Source organism: Heliconius melpomene, chromosome 3 (genome assembly GCF_056956725.1).
Source record: "Heliconius melpomene rosina isolate 202511_hmr_F chromosome 3, ASM5695672v1, whole genome shotgun sequence".
In the NCBI taxonomy this organism is placed as follows: Eukaryota; Metazoa; Arthropoda; class Insecta; order Lepidoptera; family Nymphalidae; genus Heliconius; species Heliconius melpomene.
In genome coordinates, this window is record NC_140391.1 from 3,581,740 (window position 1) to 3,602,392 (window position 20,653).

Consider the following 20,653-nt stretch of genomic DNA (forward strand, 5'->3'; position numbering starts at 1 on the left):
ATTGATTTTCAACGGCGATTATATTATTTTAAAATTTAACAATAAAATAATTTGACACTATTCTTGACTTTAAAATAAATTTACGTAACATGTTAAATGTGCTATATGAGTACCTAGTGTATCATCACTAAACAAAATTTAGAATATTTCATAATTTACTAAAAGTTTCTACTTTTAAAGAAGCGGTAAGTAAATAAAACAAATATGCTATAACAATAATAGTTTATTTTTCTCTTTATTAATAATAAATTAAATTATTTCATCTTATTGCATACAATTGTTCAGTGATAGAAATATAATAAGCCACTGAAGTGTTGTTTTCATATTGGAAGAGGTGCCTGAAACAAAGATATGTACATATTAACAATTTAAAATGTATGTTTGTTTAAAACATATTTTATTGAGAAACCGGTTATTTGCAAAACCCGCTCACCGAAGCTTCCAATTCCAATTTCAGGATTGTAGGTCAACAGCAAGTAAAATTTATAAAAGTTTGACAAACTTAAGTTTACGGCCTCATTTTGTATGAAATAAACGACAAAATATAAATTTGTAATGATTTTTTTATAATGAAATAGGTGCAAGATATTGTAACTACAATTCTTGGATATTTCACGGAATATGTTTACTTGAAGCATCTCTCTATCTAGTGGTACAATGAAAAATTAGCTTTTAAACACGTTGGGTATTTAGATCGCTTAGTTTTTACTGTCTACTGTAAAAACCTAATTTTACATTTAGAATGTCCTGCATGTACGCCAACGAAATAAACAATACTATTACGAAGACTATATCTACAACATGAGCCACGTGCTAGAAGGAAATAAAAAGGACGATTTAAATGAAAACATGTATAAAAATAGATTTCGCCGTTAAACTCTCTGTAAAACTTTAATAAAAACTTTCACACAAGATACTAAACAAACGTATCCTAGGTACCGTTACAGTGAAATGTAAAAGCTACTAAATGAAATATTTCCTTTGGCTCGTGGCCAATTTTTCTTCCACAGTGGTGAGCAGAGTTCAACGAATAATTTTCCTTCTCAACGGCTACGGTTAAATGTTTTCCGTCGAACGTTTTAAATATAAAAAAGTCAGCTTCACGCTAAATCCCGCACACAGCAGTGTAGGCAGAGGGAACCTAGTGTTAAGACAATCTGTTTCCCAGTTTCCGCTGAATTCTGGAGGCATTGCGTGTTGAGTGGCGTAACTCAACGCCGCGCTTAGCCTCGACATCAGATATATAAATTGACATGAAGTGTTTACATTAAACCATAGCTAAAAAATACGCTCACCACTAGTACGCAATTTAACACTTTGCATTTCTGAATCTTTCAGAAATATATATTCGGCTCTAAATCCTGTACCGTCCAGCCTGTCGTTGGAGCGGAAGGTGACTCTCAGGAAGTTACCCTTCGATGCGACCTGCAGTTCCCTCAGTTGGCCGCAATGACGACGACTTCCCGTATCAATCATTTGATTTGAGAATTGTACGTAATCGCTGGCTGAAACTGCTTCGCAACTGAAAATGTATACAGTTTAGGTATACAGTTCTATATAATAATAATTAAAAAATGTAAATACCTTTAAAATATTATATAAGGAAGAAAAAGAAGCCTTAGATTTAGATTTAAAAATTTAAATTCTGTATTGTATAAAATAATATAAATGGTGACATAAAGAAAAAATATTCCTTTTCTCCGGACCGAATATCTAAAGTGTTATCAGTTTTAAAGAAATATAAGTTACATTAAAACATTAACAAGGATACTCCTCTCATTGAAAAGCAATGCGTGGAAAATAAAGTGAAATCTATTATTAAATAACTCCGTTCTCCACTCTCCGCTCGAAATTCAAGACATTGCATATTGAGTGGCGGAACTAAACACCGCGCTTAGTCATGCTACAAGAGCGATCAAACCTTACCCACAATCACAGCGCTTATTTAGCTTCGACAAATAATTTAAAAGATAACTTACGGCATAACACCCTCAACGTCAAAATGCGTGAAATGAAGGTGCACGCGTTCATTTTTCCGTCCGTAGAAGAAGTAATTGCATTCTGTATCTCTTGGATACAGGCCGGGGTGGTTCGGAGACGTAGTGACCCCTTGCCGGTGTTCGCTGCTATTGTATATGAAGGCACAGGGAAACTCTAATTGCTGTTTCCCAGTTGCAATGGCGAAATCTAAAGGGAAACTTATTTTAATTAGAAATTTTTAGTTTGTGATAGTTTTCAATATTTTAGAACAGGTATGTTGAAATTTTCACTGGTCAGCAGTTTAGTTTTGTTTTAGATGGAACGGTTACATACTGGTATATACTCTACTGGTATTAGTTAAATACGTTTAATATTTTAATAATGACTAAGAACTTCATTCTTTTCTGGAAATATATTATATTGACTGCTTAGAATATGCGGGATGGCTAGAAATTTAAATTATCTAATTGTCTTATCTATAATCAATGTGTAAATTATGTCTTATATTTAAGAAATCATTTAAAAAAATATTTTATAAGTAAATGTATAATTTAATAGTTTATTTATTTCTTACCTTCAACAAAATAATAAGAAATCTTAAAACCTCTACTGTATCTGGAGGAATATATGCCTCTGAACTCAATCGACATTTTTGGTCCGTTCGACATGATTGACTTGGGTACATCGTTACCGCAGTAGGATGCCATCTTTTCAAGGCGGCCATCTACATATAAAAATACATCCAGGGAATCCATACTTTCACAGCTGAAAAATATATTAAAATATTTTTTAACAAAAAAACTGACTTCTTCAACTTCAACCGGATCTATGGGATGGATCGAAATCTAAGCAAATTTTCACTTTCTATGCTTAATAATACCTCAAATTAAATTACAGAAACGGTAAATGTTTCATTTTAGCATTATTTTCTATCAAAATAAAATGAAATTAGTGTTAATCTTTACGAAAGTTATGATTTGCTAAAGTTCGAACCAAAATATTTTACACCATAAATTAGTTTTGTATACAAATTTGTATACAAAATAGTTCTACGTAAATATTAATCTAATATTAAAATAATCGCTCATAGAAATAGTTTTTTACTTTATGAAAGTATTGCGTGACCACAATTTTGATAGGCTATTACTTTTGAGTGGCAACAACATCGAAATTATTAATGTAACAATCGCATTAATAATATAAAAAGCGAGGGTATTTATTGTATAGGGTAGGTACGGTTAGGGGTCATTAGGGTTAATTTGGGGCAACCCTGCCTACACGGAAACGCCTTGACCTGGGTACCTATTAAGTGTTTTTTCACACAAAACATGTTTTTTACCGAGTCAGTGCTCCAACGCAAAATACTGAAAAAGCCACTCGACTTTTCCACTAACTTTTAAAAAAGGTGAACACTATATACGGCTATTGTTCTATGTGTGTTGGTGGCTTTATGAAATTTTAAATTCGAATGCTTGAACTCTTATACCATGAATTATATTTTAAATATTTTTAAATGCATCTCACTTGTTTTGAAGGATAAATAAAAGTCTACGAAACCTAGTACTTTGTGCCTCTATTCTGCATTTAGAAAAACGGTTGCTGTATTTTATATAATTAAACTAAGCAAACCTATTATTAGTCATGCTTATACATTCTTTATACCTCAATGATGATTTTTAATAAATTTCATATAAAATAATCTCGTGATGTATGACTTCTTCCTTCTCAAGAGTACAAATGGATAGACAAGGCACATCCGCAACAGGTTCCTTCTTCTGTCTCCATAGGAGTTTTACATTACTGTTTAATTTTCTTAGGTTCAAGATGTATTCCTCATATAGCGGTATAAGCAAAAGGAACCTAGAAGCCTTCACACTTCCGTTCCCCACCGAATTCTGGCGCATTGCGTGTTGAATCGTGGAGCTTAACTCCATGCTTTACCTCATTACCAGCGAGAGTTACAGAAATGAAAATATTAAATATTTCATTTCCTCAAATGAGATTGAACCCACAACCTATCGTGTTTAGTCATACACTTATTCCCCTGCACCATGACTGGCCCTAACACTTACACTTACATTTTCACGCAAACAAACCAGCTAGCTATAGTCTATAATAAAAAGGGTGTACTCGTGTACATTTATAATTAACGCATTGTGGTCGAAAGCCATTTGCTGCATGAGCGATGTGCTTACCTCGCCAAACCTGAACAATTCAGTGTTAACGGCCCGTGCGGTTACTCAAACATCAATTATGTATAGACTCTCGCAGTTGCAGAAATATCGATATTACAGTACCTATTTGTATATGGGATGGATTAATATTGCTTTAAGCAAATAAATCAGCTTCACGCTGTACGCCGCACACAGCAGAGTATGCAGAGGGAACCAAGTGCTTAAACACTCCGTCCCCCACTTTCCGCTGAATTTGAAGATATTGTATGTTGCGAAACTCAACGCCGGGTTTTTGCTTTGATGCCAGAGCGTAGATATGAAAATATTAATAAACTAGTGGACCCGAACGCGGCTTGAACTATACGAATATTTATTAAATATATTTATTAAATTATTTTCAGTTTTCAATAGAGAGATGCGTTAAGCAAGCTCATTTTGGGTGACGTTTTCTAACAACAAACTTTGCAAATCGTTGCTTAGCAATGGCGGTTGTTATAAACATGGCGGAATAAATTCCATGTCAAATTATTAAGTATTTTAATATATTGATATATATATCAAAAATATTACAAATATGAGAAAAAAAAGTATCCTATGTTCATCCCGAGACCCCCTAGTATCTCTATATGAGTATTTTATCGCAATTAAACTTGCGGTTTGGCCCTGATTGCGTAAAAGACAGACAGACAGATAGACAGACAGACAGACAGACAGACAGACAGAGTTACTTTCGAATTTATAATATAGGTATGGATAATAATTCATTTCCTTGAGTGGCGATCGAACCCACAATCGTCGCGTTACAGTCACAGCCTTGTGCCGCTGCGCCACCATGGCCTCATTACCGAAATAAACCTAAAATTAAATGGTTAACAATTCAGCTATTTCAGGCTAAATTCTCTTCGACTATAGTACTATAGTAGGTATAATAGAATAACCAACTATTCTACTACTATAGGCGGAATCTTAAGAAAACTTTTAATATACTTTATATATTAAACCATTTTTTCATAATAATGCAATCTTTATTACAAAGAAAAAGGAGAAGAATATAAAATGTTGGCGATCAATTAATTAATGCAGAGACGAACGTCGTGAAAATATCTTTACAATTTTGCATATCGAGAGTCAGCTGTGGCCTTGGTGGAATTTCTTGTACCTTATAGCAAAATAGGTTTAGGTATTTTTAAAAATTATTTATGTGAATTAGTTTGTGCTAACAAGACATTTCAATTTTTTTAAATATTCAATGCATATATATATATATGTTAATATATTTCAAAATAGTTATTTTATTCTTATATATCATGCTACTAATATAAGAAAATTTATAAGAAAAATTTTGCCCACATCAAGCAAAATAGTATTCGTAAGATTTATTTTGATAAAAATAGCGTTTGTATTGTGAAACGAGATGACAAGCGGAAATAGAAATATATACAATTTTTTTGACCTTTGATTTTTATATATTCGTCTCTACTTATATTAGCCCAGATGTGGGTAAAGGCAACAAAGTATAAACTGAACTGTACTGTACTGACTGTAAATGACAGAATGTAGATTCGATTCCCATTCGACGAAATAAAATATTTAATATTTTCATTTCTTCGCTCTGGTGTAGAGGCAAAGCTCGGCGTTGAGTTTCCAGAATCCGTCAGAAAATGGGGAACAGAGTGTTTTAACACTAGATTCCCTCTGCTCACCCTGCTCTGTACGGGACAGCGTGACGCTAAACTTATATTAGCTTCTAGACAAATGTACGTAAAATACGTTTTCATTTTGTGCAAAGTTCACCTTAGGTTGGCGAACCAGTTATTGAAACGAACAAAGGGAAAAGTTTCATTGTGGGAACATTCATAACCTATCAACCACTTCACGTGGTAACATACCACCATACTGTATGGGAGACCGAACCCGGCGATTTGTGGCTATATCACTATACAATAAATCTGTACCGCGGTAACGGCTGGCGTTAATTGTCACCCCATAACAACCGTGACCTATTTTTCTAGTAGCGTTAGATTCTAATGTCAGAGGCCAAATATAGCTACAGTGTTGATATTTGTTAATAAAATATTAATTAAATAAAACCTTTTTAAGTATAAGTTTTTTTTTGAAATGGAACACTAGAATGTTTGCTAGGATAAATCAAACGAGTCCAAACACCACTAGCCGATATTTCCTAGTTTAGAAGTCCCTTTGGCATGTCCTATTGTCGAGTCCTTTCGTTTAATACGTATATTAGGTTCCGCAAATCTTTGTAATCGGCCATTTTGTTGCGGCGGCCATTTTAGATTAGCAACAATATGGTTTGTATATGTTTTTAAATATTGAACTCAATCCGACTCTTCACAGTGGGTCAAATTGTGCTTGCAAGCACATACACTACGGGCACTGACTTGTTTCCTGGTAGGCATAAATGAAAATAGTTTTCCTCTATACCCTATCCCGGAAAAAGAACTCATCGACTTCTTTGCGTATATAGTTACTACTGCACTGCATTACGATGAAATAAAAAAAATCATACATACATTAATAAAAAAATTCAAATTATTTCATAGATGTATATTTCTTTCTGTTTCTTCATACATTTAATTATCAAATTGTGATAAAGCAAGTATGCTTATTTAACATACAAATTAGTTTTGCTACAAACGTTAGAAAAAAACTTTTTTTAATAAAACTTGCGAAGTACGTTCAGCCATTTTATGATCATCACAGGATGACTTAACAATTTATATTTTTAGGGAATAATCTTACGCATCAGTAATTCTTTGCAGGAATAACAATTTTCGGTCTTCACTACATTTTAAAGACTTTTTTAATATTTAGATCTAATCTTATCACCTTCACGCTGTATCCCGCATATAGTAGGGTAGGCATTTGTATAGGTAATATATATACTTGTTGAGTGGAACTCAACGCCGCGGTTTGCCTGGTAACCAGACCCAGAAAATAAAAATATTAAATATTCCACTCCCCCAATTTGAAATCGAGACCATAAACTCATAAAAACACACAGAATTACACACAAAAAAAAAATCCAATTCAACTTACTCAATAATATTACCCGTAAGCCTTTGCAAGCTAAAATCCTCGAACACCAGACGCACTCTTAGCCTCCCTCTCGCTAAAAAGTCGTAATGACATTGCGTTTTCGGCGGATACGGCGATGGGTATAAAGGAGAGATCAATTTGCCGGCTCTGCTCTTATCAGACTTGAATACTTGATGGCAGGATGACGCTGGAATACACGTTTGTAGGGCTTAAGTGATATCCTGTTACGTTATATATGTTTTTCAATAGCTAGCTTTTTTGTAACAAGCTTTTTTTATTTTTTAGTACCATAAAGTTATTTTATAGTGTTAAAGGAAAATTTTGTAAGAGAAACTGGTGTTGAGACACTCTGTTTTCCACATATTATCTGTGTTAAATATGCTACGTTGTAGCAACATGCTGTATGCCGTACATGGCTCGGTAGACAGAGAGAACATCGGCACCTAGTTACGCTCTCCATCGTTACCGGACCTAGGCAATTAAAATATTAAATTTTTCATTCCACCCAATGGGAATCGAACCCACAACCGTCGACGCGTGTACAGTTATGTAATCTGCACCGTGATATCTTCAAAAAATATATGAAGATAGCAAAATGCATGTTCATTCGAACCACCCGTTATATCTCATATCTACAGAAATTTCGTATAAAATGTAAGGAAAAAACACAACACTATATATTTTGGTTTCTGGTAAATATCAGGAACTACAAGTTCGTTTGTACTTACTCGCGGCGCTGACAGCCGGTCCCACAGCGGATGTTATATTTATTGTACTTGCCTTCTTATTACTTTCAACATCTACAAACAGAATGGGATGATCGAATTACATATAATTTTTATTATAATTTAGGACAGTCGTAGACAAGAGGCACAAACAAGTATGTGACTGTAAACGCGATTGGTTGTGAGTTCGATTCCCACTCGGGGAAATGAAATATTTATTTATACATTGATATTTCTTCGCTCTGGTATCGTTGGTTGAGTTTCGATACTCAACAAGCAATGCCCCGAGATTTCGGGAGAAAATGGAGAACGGAATATTTCACCACTAGGCTCCCTCTGTGAATTTTAATAACTTATTAAAATACTAACAAGGATTAATTACTATATGAAAATGTATTCACAAAGACATAAGAAATATAAAATGTTTTCAAAACATATATCATCTATAAACATAGTATGCTAAAAAGAAACATATAAACATACATAACTACAATATTAAAAAAATAATTTACAAAATAATGTATAAATAAGTTAACTAAAATTTTATCTATAGGAAAAGGTAAGGGGCAAAGAATGCTTACTAGACCTGCGATAGAATTATCTTCCATCAAAAATTGGTAGCTGGCTTTGAATCCCTGTCCCGGCGTGTTCGAGTTAGCTGTAAATTGTACTAAAAGCTCCGACCCAGTTGATAGAATTTCGTAACCTAAAAGTGTAATATTAAATTAATTTGAATTCTAAAAGGTATTTTTTATGTTTAAATGTAAGCAGGCCCGACGCCTAGTACAAGCGTGTAACGCGACGGTTCAGGGTTCGATTCCACTCGAGGAAATGACTATGACCTATTAATATATCCATTTATTTCTCTGGTAAAAAGGCAAAGTGCAGCGTTTGGTTGCGCCACTCAACACGCAATGGCTCGAATATACGGCGGAAAGTGGGGAATTACTATAAGTGGGATACAGCATGACGTAAAAAAAATATAAATTTCATACAACTAAGGAAAATTAAAAAAAAAACACAATGTTCGTTTCACAACTGTTCAAACATTTCTCGTGTAAAGTTTATATTCGAGCTTATGAAGCAAATAGAGCTTATTTTAGAGGTGACCATCCAGAAATATACGTCCCGGAAAGGGTAACCCGGTTAAATATTTGTATTACGAAAGCAAATATTTATTTTAAACGATCCTTTGCACGTGATCTGTTTTAAAACTCAAAAAGTGGAAAACTAAATTGAAAATGTTTTTAAAGTGTGTTGTGGTGTTATTATTATTTTTTTTTTATGTTAACACATGTATGACTAGCAGAATAAGTAGAGAGAAACTACCGATAAAGCTCTCTGTTCTCTGCTTTTTCGCCAATTTAGTTAAATTATGAGTCGTAAGATTAAAGACCTTTTTAATAGTATTATGCAAATGAAATATTTCACTACACCTATTTTTAGTTCCATACTGTATTCAGCACACAGCAGAGGCAGAGGGAACCTAGAAACCTAGCGTGAAGCTACCTACGTTCCACAATTTTCCCCGAATTATTAGCATTGAGTGTTGAATGGCGGATATAAACGCCACGGTTTGCCTCGTTACTAGAGCAAGGAAATGGAAATATTTAATATGTCATTTTTTAGAGTGAAAATCAGACAAAGAACCTGTCGCGTTTACTAATTACTATTAGAAAATTATTTTGCTGTTTCAAATCTTAGAATAAAACACTTTTAGCTTTTACTTTTAATTGAAATATAGTTATCCAAGTGAAAACGTTAAGATGCGCGTTTTCCTTACAACTATTTATATGAAAGAAAATTAGCACATTCTCACCTACAATTTCATTGCACAGCATTGCAATGACTGGAGACGTGGGCGCTTTCCCATCAAATACTTTGATAATGTCCGCACGATTTAAACAACTGCAAAAAAAACGAAAATAAGAGTAAAAATGTATGTAAAATATTCTAATATTTCATTGAAATATTCTAAAAAAATACCTTTCATCCCCCTTTTGTAAATATGATTCTTCGAAAATTAATTTAATTTTCTCGTGTTTCCTGTAAATAAAATATGGTTTTTTATTTCTATAATTTCCTCTAAAAAACTCAAAAGTATTTGTTAAAATATTTTACTTCTTTAAAAATATAAAACAATTAAGTTACTTTAAATTAAATTTAAATTTACAAATAAGATAACACAAAAGTATACTCAAAACATAGCACGAATACGAATATTAAAACAGTCTAAATGGACTTGCAGGTGCAATTTATACAGAATTAGGTCTGCAATGTTTCAACTAGGTTTCCTAAATAAATCTAGTTTATAATAATTAGGCGGAGCCCGGTGATGCTTCTAATTTTGCTGCAGTATCATACCAACCGACTGTTATGAACATAGGAATAAATGCACCAAAATGTATTCATTTACATATTGAAATAGATATACGAATATTCCTTTCTATCTCGTGTTATAATAATTTGTTATAGAATTATACAGAAATAAACTGTATAATTTTATTATAGCAGTGAGTAGTTAAACTACTGTATAGTATAAAATGAAATGAAAATGTTTCATTTAGGTTAATTTAATGGAGGTTTTGTTTCTTTTCTAAAGAGATAGCTTAGGTAGGTCAACCACTATTTTCTACGCTTTCCTCTTACATTATGTGTCACGTAGCAAAATCTTATTCTAAAATACTTACAAGATATATTTCAAAAATTCTTTATTACTTCAACGTTGGGTTTAATTTCTAATTCGTATATTTTAGGGATGTAAAGTTAAATTTGTTAAATTATCGACTTCAATAAAATATTTTATTAATATCTTGTCATTAAAATCAAGCTCAAACTACGACGATATATAAAAATTTTACGTTCTTGAGTGATTGGAAAGAAAGCATAAACCAAACTACTGGATTTAGAATTTTAAAAATTTAGCTTTAAGAAATATTACAAACCTTGCATTAAAATGATAATTACACCTCACATTACTAGGGTAGCTAGAAGGATATCTAGGGCTGTACAATCTCCCGTGCGCTGGCCTGTTCTGTTGCGAAGTAAACACATAGTCACATAACGTATCGCCGACCTTAACGCCGTCAGTTTCGAAATTTCCTGTGAAATGAAAATTAAAGAGTAATATTTGGTTTAAAAACACAAATCTCCCATAAGGGAGGTAATATTTGAGTTTTGTGCTCACATTGACAATGTCTTCGGTACCCTAAACAATGACAAATTGAAAGAACTGACATAAATGACATTTTCTTTTAATATTAAATAAATTATTTAATTTTTCTTTCACAATCCAGCTTCGTTTTCTCATATTGGTGAGTAGCCTTGTTTAGTTCCAATGCTACAAGTAAGTTTAGGAAACCTGACTTGTAAACTAAGTGGACGTGTACTGCGTATTGGATCGAAACGTGTAACTCGTTTCATGGATAGTATTAAGTTTGGACGTGTTCGACTTCAGCTTCATTTGGTGAAGTCAATTCAATATATATTTTTAATATGCATATATTTTTGGAACGAAGTTCCTTACGGCAGGCTTGGAAGGGATAGGGATTTCGCTGCGTGACCGAACTGAAAAAAATGTGATAGTAAAACCGTAAGAAAAATGCGTGGAATAAAACCGTTAAATGAGACGTGCGCAGGCGCGACAGTCGCATACACAGACGAGTAGTGTATAATACCTTTCTCTTTCTCCCTCTTTCTTTTTTTAGTTGATAATTTGAATTACGATGTTTTTTATTTTAAGTAATTTATTATTTCCTAAAATACTGAATTTCCTAAATACTTTCTTGTACTTAAATAAAAACTAATCAGCAAAATTTAAGAGAAAAATCAAGAAAACCTACATAAAATTGAGCACGACTTTTTTTGCAATTTGTGTCGATTCTACATTAGCCGAAGGAACTTCGTTCCTACCTGGTGTCCTACGACACCACACCATTATATTATTTAGATATCTAAACGTATCTAAACGAGTGTCAGTAAATTCGACGGTTGTGGGATCGATGCTTGGGAGAAATATTTAATATATTAATTTCCTCAGGTAACTAGGCTAAGCACGGCATTAGTTTCGCTACCGTGTCGGTAAAAATTTTTTTGATCACTAAGTATTAACCTAGACAAGCTGCGGTGTTAAGTTCTGTCACAATACCAAAAATTACCTACTTTTAATATTTTTCAGAAAATAAAAATTCACTTACTTCTATCTATAAACCTGTATGTTCCGATGAAACCTGATGAATTGGATGCCTTTGATCCACTTTGAAATTCTAAAACCATTAGTGGCCCATGCGAGTACATAGCCGCGGGTGTTTCAGCTCTGTTCCCACATAGAATTCTGGACCAGGATGAATATTCGTTGATGCCGGGTGGCCCAGGCCCGTGGGTACCACCTTCGGAATACACCTTGAGGAAGTCACCGCGGGTACAACTGAAATTATTTACTTAGTTAATATTATGTATTTAGTTTACTTTTACAACAAGATATAGAAGTAGATGCCATCATGGCGTAGTGGGGAAGCGACTGAATGTTAGTGTGTCGGATAATGACAAATGGCCGGGAAACGGGTATCAGAGTATCCTGAGGTTACTAGATTCTCCACCTATCCTGCTTTAAGCAGGATAAACCGTGGAGCTATCAGATACATTTAAGATTTATCGTTATTTGGGTATATTATTATCTCGTACGAATTCTTCATTTTTCCCTCACCCTCGAGTGTGGATCAAACCCCCAACCGTCGCACTACAGTCACTTCCGTGTGACCCTGCGCCTTGACGATCTCTCTTAAATAAAATATCAATACAGAAAAATATATACAATTATATCGAGTTTATATATAGTTTTTTTACTCCCAAAGGATAAGATAAGTAAGTATGTTTAAAAGATCATGAAAAATAAGTCTCTGAAAGTCCAACGGCAAGGAGCTTTACGGCCATTGGTACTGTTGACCCGTTACTTTGTACTTCAAGGATTTTCAGCGGTATAGGATATATAAAGACGGGATTAGATCAACAGAATATAGTCGTGTGTGATAGAAAATTTATATATTCCTGTGAAATATGTTTTCTATATTTAGTGTTGCCTCTTAAATATATAACAGGTATATAGTCTAGACGAGGAAAATTGAAGGTCATAACTTAAATTCCCATATTCTCTTGGAATAATCTATGCTTATATATACTGTTCACATAGTGGGTATCAGGAGAGAACTATGCCAAATACCTGGGCGAAACTGTTGCCTCGGCTCAACAAAAATACGCGACATATTAAATGGTAATATTACTGGGGGATTTTAATGGCCACCATGGAGAATAGCTGTTCCCATCCCATACTTAAATCAAGTATAAATTATAACAAGAAATAACATAGCTTTTTGATATATGTATAGTTTATGATTTTCTCGCACAGTAGGATACTTACAGGATTGTGTCAAGACACTGTTCTCCATTTTCCGCCCATATTCGGGATATTATGTCGCATATATTGAGCATGGCGTGGAATTCGCATACCCATGAAACATTTAATCTATCTATATATATAAAATCGAAAAGTCACTCACTCATCACGAAATCTCAGAAACTACATGTGCTAGAAATCTCAAATTTTGCATAGGAGTTACTTATAGGACATAGATGCTCGCTAAGACGGGAATTTGCAATATTCGACTTCTAAGGGGTTGTTTTTGGGGTCGAAAGTTTGTATGAAAGTTCGTTACTACAAATGCTTGAAGTCTCAAATTTTGCATAGACGTCACTAAGACGTAGTCATGGAGACAGAAATTAATAATAACATAGTTCACGCGGGTGAAACCGCGAGCGGGCCGCTAGTATTCTATATAAATTAGTCTCTTAATGAGAATGGAGTGTCTTAACATTGCCTTTCGCAGGTTCTCTCTGCCTAACCGGCTATGTTACTTAATACCCTCCCTTGTGCTACCAAATCGGGAAATAAAAATATCTATTTTTTTTACCTAACTGTGGAACAATACTTTAAAAGATGTTAAAAATAAAAATAATTCACTCTTTTTCTATAAAAATAAAAGCTTCGATGCATTTAATTTAAATTTTAGACTAACAGTACTTTAAAACACCTGCGCGTACATGACAAGCTACAAACACGGAGTACACTCCTAAACACAGGTTCCGTTGGGTAATAAAAACACCGTAGCTACAAAGCTGGCTAGAATCCGCTATAATTTGTTGAAACTACCGCAGTAAAACACTTTAAATAACTATTCTAGATTAGTAAACGACTGACTTGTGTATTACTTAAAGGTTAGTGCTGTGGAATATATTTATTTCTAATTTAAAGTTTGTGAATTCGATTCTGACGTCCTTCTAAATCCCAGACACAATCTATTTCCGCTGCATTCCGGAGGCATTCCGTGTTGAGTGGCACAACTGAACGCCGCGCTGTGCCTCGACACCAGAGCGATGACATTATAATATTAAATATTTAATTTCCTCGAGCAGGAATCGAACCTATAACCTTTTGGGTTTACAGTCATACTCTCTGCCCCACACGACTGGCCTCCATTAATAATTTCATTTGAAATAAAATAAATAATAATAAAAACTACATAAAATTTTTACAAATCTCAAAAGTACCTCCAAACATCGTACATTTTTGAAATAATTCGTAACGTAGACACCGCGGTAAGCAATAAAAGCAGTAGAGCCTCGACAAAGCGCTCGGGTTCTCCATCCGACTATAATTTCCTTGAACGAGCGTTGCGACACCCGGAATACTTATTTTGGATTTAGACATTAGTAACGGATATTTCTTATTTTGGATTTAGACATTAGCAATGGATATTTCTTATTTTGGATTTAGACATTAGTAACGGATATTTCTTATTTTGGATTCAGATAGTAGTAAAGAATATTTTCTAACTAACTGGTAACTGGTATATCATTTTCAAGAATAGATTTTATATTATAGAGATTGTATTTTATTGCATTTAGAAGAATATATCTATTATATATAAGGCCGAATATGTGCGGGATGCAGCGTGAATCTAAAAAATAAATAATAACGTGGCAGGATTTGAACCCTCACGTCTTTGGGAACCATTCAAATTTCATTTTCGTTCAAATTCGGACTTAGGCCGTGAGATTAATAGGGGCGGGCTAATACGGGCTCAATAGCAAAAAGCCTTGAACACCGTCTTTACTTGAGACGGCGTGTATTGTGAGGAGGTTCCTCTCTCTGGAGTCCTAGCCACTGACGGCTTGGACCTTTGTCCCATCGTCGAAAGAGTGTTTTTTTATACTTTTTAAAGTATTTAATAATATAGTAAGATTTTGTTTTACTACAAAGAAAATATTTACCGTATAACACCAAGCTTCCAAATAGGACAAGCTATCTATATAATATATCGGTTTATCAAGAACAAGTAATAAAAAAGCAAGTATGAAATTTTTTGAGATAAAATACGTAGTCGAGCATGAAAATGAATATCTAAGCTTCGTGAAAAGGAGTGTTGGAAAGTCTTCGGTGTCCCGACGACGGCCAGTGCTTTCCAAAGCGTAAAAATAAAACTTTTGCCTTTACCCTAGTCTCGAATAGGGATATACAAATGGGAAAATTTGCATATAAAATAAAATTGTCATTCTACTTCGTTAACGAAAAAATATATGTAAATAAATTTTAGTATTTAAAGAGAATATTATTAGAGAAGAAGCCGTCGTTCGGACAGGAACGGAGAGAACACTACGTTCTTTCTGCCTATCCCCTTGTGAATGGATTACAGCCGGAAACTTTTATCGACAAAAAAAAATTAAAAAATAAATTATTTTAGTCCCATTTGTGTATTTAATATTTCTATTTATATTTTAATTCTTATATGTACAAGATTGTGAATATAAACATAATGACAATCTGGAAATGTTATGCACCTCAATAGCATAAAAAAAATGAGATGACGAGAGGCGAGCTTTTTGAAAAACGTTTTTAGAGCTTACATTATACCCAGCAATATTACACATACCGATAAGATATTATTATTTTTGGATCATTTATTAGATTATACTGCACCTATAACGATTTCGCTTTGACTGCCCGAATCAAATTTTGCTAGAGCGGTGGGTTTCAAACTTCTACCAATTTTAAGCTGTGAGCTCTCTACAAAGGAAAAAATGGCTCTCTAAATTTTTTTATAAAAGCTGAGTTTTTGATTGCAGTATGTATGCACTAGCGGTGTTTGATTAGACACGTTTGTATGGATTAATGAAACTGTGGACAAACCTTTGATTTGAAAGCAAACTGATAGACTCTGTTGATTACGTTTTTCACAGAAAAATCATTTAAATTGAGTGTTTTGTAAATACGTTTTGAAATGTACCTACTCTAAAATTGTTATATAAATGTTATACAAATGGAATTAAAATATATATTTTTTATTTTATTTTTTACTTATTATTTTTCTGTAGACAAAAGGAAAATATATTTTCGTTCTTTAATGTTGTAAAAATATGTTTTTGTACTTTGGTTGCTAAATCAGAATAAGTTTAAATATTAACATTTTCACTTGTGGGAGTCGAACTTAAAGTCTTTACATGCTCAGTCCAGGTCCTTGCCAATTATTTCAAAATAGTGTTTTCTTTTTAGTATAATTTAAAAAATATAACATATAAATTATTTTAGACACTACATAGATTAACTGTATTAGGTACTACTCATGAAGAACGAGCCTATAGCAAAAAAAAATAGCTAAATCTTTAATACAAAACTAAAACTGAAAACTGAAAATTTAAAAACAAACAGCACAAATGATTAAAGCACCAACCAACATTTACATGAAAATGTAATTAAGTAAAACCGTAGTCAGCAAAAATATCCACTGGGTTTTGGTTTCAATTAGAATGCCTGGTGGCTCGTGTAATTACGCTGTCATCTATTTCTGTCACGACTACAATTTATGGTCCACTTTCGTTTTGCAATAAGACTAGAAAAAAACGTGTTCGCGCAAACATTCAGATTTCTATCTTTAATCCCGGTAGTGAAGGTTAAATGTATGTATATTAGAAGCCACGATAGCGCAATGAATGGTCGCCTGATTGTAAATATGATGGTTATGGGTTCAATCTCGTCCTAGAAAATTAATTATTCTATTTTCTCTCTCTGGTACTACAAAGCGCGCCCTTTAGTTTTGCAACACGACATTCGAATTCGGGCAAGAAGGTCAAAATCTGTCTAAATCTAAACCATTTTTTTTCTGGTTGACGCTGTATCCTATATACGCAGGATAGGCAGAGGGAACCTAGTGTTAATACCTTCGTTCCTCATTTTCCCAGTTCAGGATTCAGGGGAATTGCGTGTTAAGTAGCGAAACTTCTCGCCATGTTTTGCATCGATACCAGAGTGAAGAAATTAAATATTTCATTCCTTAAAGTGGGAATCGAACCCAGTCACACTTTGTACCCCGCGCCACGACTGGCCTCAGTTTAGCATTTTAAAAAACATAATTGAATAACTAACCTGTTAACATTTCAACATACTTTACATATGCAATATCAATTTTATCCCTCTCGTATGAATATTTCATTTATTCAGTATCGATATGGAAACCAAATTTCGATCGATACTTTTAAACTTCGACACAACGTTGTTAATATTTTCGCTGGTCATATCCGATTAAGCCATTTTAATCGTGAAATAACGTATGGATATGAATCGAATGATTTAAAGATTTATGGATCTACCATTTTTTTTAAATTAAAAATTAAATTAGCTTCACGCGGGATACATTCCGCACACAGCATGGTAGGCAGAGGGAACCTAAGGGAACCTGTTAAAACACTTCGTAGCCCAGTTTCCGCCGAATTTGGGAGACATTGTGTGTTGAGTGGCAGAACACAACGCCGCGCTTGCCTCGAAACCAGAGCGAAGAAATAAAAATATACAACAAATAATTTAGTATTTCATAGTTATAAATGAAGTTGCTTACTTAATATAATATAATTATTTTAATTTTACTCTTTCAGTATTCGTCTAGAATTAGTTTATCTCTTTTTCAGTTCAAACGCAATAATAGAATCTTTAAAAAAAATCTAAAAAATATTTAACAGTATAGTTAGTTTTTGGACAATCTACCTCCTGAATTTTACTGAGAGCGAATTTACGACGGCGTTAGTGGACTTAAACTGTCGAGAATGTTTTATTTTATGCTGTTTTTAAAGTTGTCACCATTTTTACAACGATGGATAAAAATGAATGCAAATTACTTTAATATGATATAAAAAACAATCATTTAGTTGGATATTTAACTGTTTTTTTTTTATTTAAGGTTATATTATAGACGATTTGGGAAAATATTATTAAAAACGACCTATTGTTTGATTCCACAAGCAATGTCTCGAAAATTGGGTGGAAAGTAATGAAAGCAATGTCTTAACACTGCTGTGCGGGCAAAAGCGTGAAGCTGCAATGCATTATATGGTTTATATGCATGTTATCTTCATGCATTATTGCATGTTAACTTTATTATAATTTTACAAACAATTATTTAACCAACGAAAAATTTTAAAGTTATATTTTATTTTTTCGGACAGCTTTTCTTATGTTTGTTAACTACCAATAGCTATAAAAAATATTTTGTTAACCTTTTCTGTATTGCTTAAAGACCTAAGAACATACGAATAAAGCTCTAATACTGGGGGGACATACACAAATAGGGGGACTGTAAGCGATATAGTGATTTCGATCGCCACTTGATGATTTTTTTTAATTTCCCTGCTTTCCCACATAATATGCAATATCCCGAAGTCAGTAGGAATTGGAGGACGGAGTATCTTGACACTAGGGCACACTTAACTCGGAGATCCACCTTGAAATGCCGTTTTCATTCATAGAATAATATTTATGAGTGAAAATGGGCATCTCAAGATAGATCTCAGAATTGAGACTGTTTTTTATAACTGGCCTAGATTCTTTACTCTATATTCTGTTATAAAGTATAACGCTAAAAAACTACCTTATATTTAGTTAGATAGAAAGGTAATTAGTTAGATGCTCTAGAGACCAATCTTCAGTGTATAAATATTTAAAGGGAAAGAAAGTAATTAAGTGTTCAGACTTCACTGATTGTATTTAAGCGTCTCTTGGTTTGGTCAAGTGCTTAAGTACTGAAACAAGTTTTTGAATTAATTATCACTGAAAATCTAATACTGTTATAAATTATATTTCAAGCTTAGTACTTAGTACATTTAAGTATATTATTTAAAATCGCTATTAAATCTAAGATGTTATGCTTGAGTAAATTTACACTCTGATAAAAAATATCAGCAAAAATAAGAAAGGTTTTTTTATTACTGGTCTGTCTAATCATTATCCTATTTATAAATAGGATAATTAACGTAGAAATCTTTAATACAAAAAGGATAAGGGATCGATAGATCCTATATGCTAGGTTAGATATTTAGTAGGTTAGAGGTAATATGGCTTAAACAATTAATTATATGCCAAATATTATATTTGGCATATTTATAATTCACGAGTTGAGTTAACCATTCACGCTGTGTTCAGCAGAAAATAGGATAGGCAGAGGGAACGAGGATAGTAATAAGACTTCCCACTTTCATTCTTCCGAATGGGAATCGAACCTGCGACCGTCGAGTTTATTGTCGTACTTTTGTTGACTAATATAAAAACAGTAAACTCACTTCTGTATACGACAAACAAATAAAATAAAAACCAAATTTAATATTTCGAAATCACTAAGCATAACACTCGCCTTCCATCGTTAACTAAAAAGTGCATAAAATAAAATTTTGCAATACTAAAAGCTTTGTTGGAATATTGAATGAAATATATTCTAAGCGGAATAAAACGATACACCTTTGTGTGTACACCGTTTGTTAGTTCCACTCGATTAGTCTCGCGGTGTCACCGCAACACGCAGTGATATATGAGTGTGTGCTGAAGAAATGTAATAAACAATAATCTTTTTTTAGTTGAGTTGATTCAAAGATAAATATGTTTTATATTTACGTTTTTTTTCATGGAAAAATACAAGGCAAACGAGGGTATGGTGACTGATCACCGCTGCCCACGACCCTGTGTAATACCAGAGGAGCTACAAGTATGTTGCCAGACTTTGAGGTGAGGTGCGGTGACAGACGCACTTTTAGAAGGTACCCATGTCGTATCGACCTGGAAACATTGCTGCAGATAGGCTATTCTACAGCTGCGTGGCACGTGGAAAACAGTTCCTATGGATCCTCAGAGTAATGGAGTGGATGGTATTTAAGTTTGTAACGTACTGTGCAGTTAGATAACCAGATTTTTTTCTTCAGAGATTTTCTGTATAAAAAGGAAAGATTTTTTTGGTAATTTTATTAAGTTACTTGATGGTGGTAGTTCATGTTTATAGAGGCCATTTTTTACAATCGTATGTATATAAATAAATATATATTTTTTCTATTCACCAACCAATAAAATATTACGTTGAATGTTACAAAGGTAAATCTGCGTTCTGCCTACCTATTTGCGTAGCTCGTAAAAATGGGGTATTCTTAAATAATTTAAGAATCCTGCATACTTAAATGTTTTATTACATTCAAAATAGTGGGAGGGTCGAATTCACTAATTGAGTCCAAGGACCTTTTTTCAACTTTTATTGTACGAAATAAGCAAAATATTTCCATTTGCTGTTGAAAAACAAGTAAAAATATAAAAAAATAATATTCTAAAACTTTGATATATTTCTTTAATATATAACC

At 33.3% G+C, this 20,653-nt stretch overlaps 1 protein-coding gene across 3 annotated transcripts in view; it reads right to left on the minus strand.

Moving 5' to 3' along the window:
* Positions 1-208: 208 nt before the first annotated feature.
* LOC146539885 (suppressor of lurcher protein 1-like) overlaps positions 209-20,653 on the minus strand; it is a 53,573-nt gene continuing 33,128 nt past the window's right edge. For all 3 annotated transcript variants that reach the window (XM_085207863.1, XM_085207865.1, XM_085207864.1), the window contains 11 exons: positions 12,133-12,362; positions 10,882-11,038; positions 9,923-9,982; positions 9,756-9,844; positions 8,523-8,642; positions 7,940-8,011; positions 7,212-7,398; positions 2,555-2,745; positions 1,980-2,187; positions 1,296-1,522; positions 209-338 (listed from right to left, as the gene is read on the minus strand). In XM_085207863.1, coding sequence (XP_085063989.1) covers positions 265-338; positions 1,296-1,522; positions 1,980-2,187; positions 2,555-2,745; positions 7,212-7,398; positions 7,940-8,011; positions 8,523-8,642; positions 9,756-9,844; positions 9,923-9,982; positions 10,882-11,038; positions 12,133-12,362 — 1,615 coding nt within the window. In that variant the 3' untranslated portion in view covers positions 209-264. The remainder of the gene's footprint in view (positions 339-1,295; positions 1,523-1,979; positions 2,188-2,554; positions 2,746-7,211; positions 7,399-7,939; positions 8,012-8,522; positions 8,643-9,755; positions 9,845-9,922; positions 9,983-10,881; positions 11,039-12,132; positions 12,363-20,653) is intronic.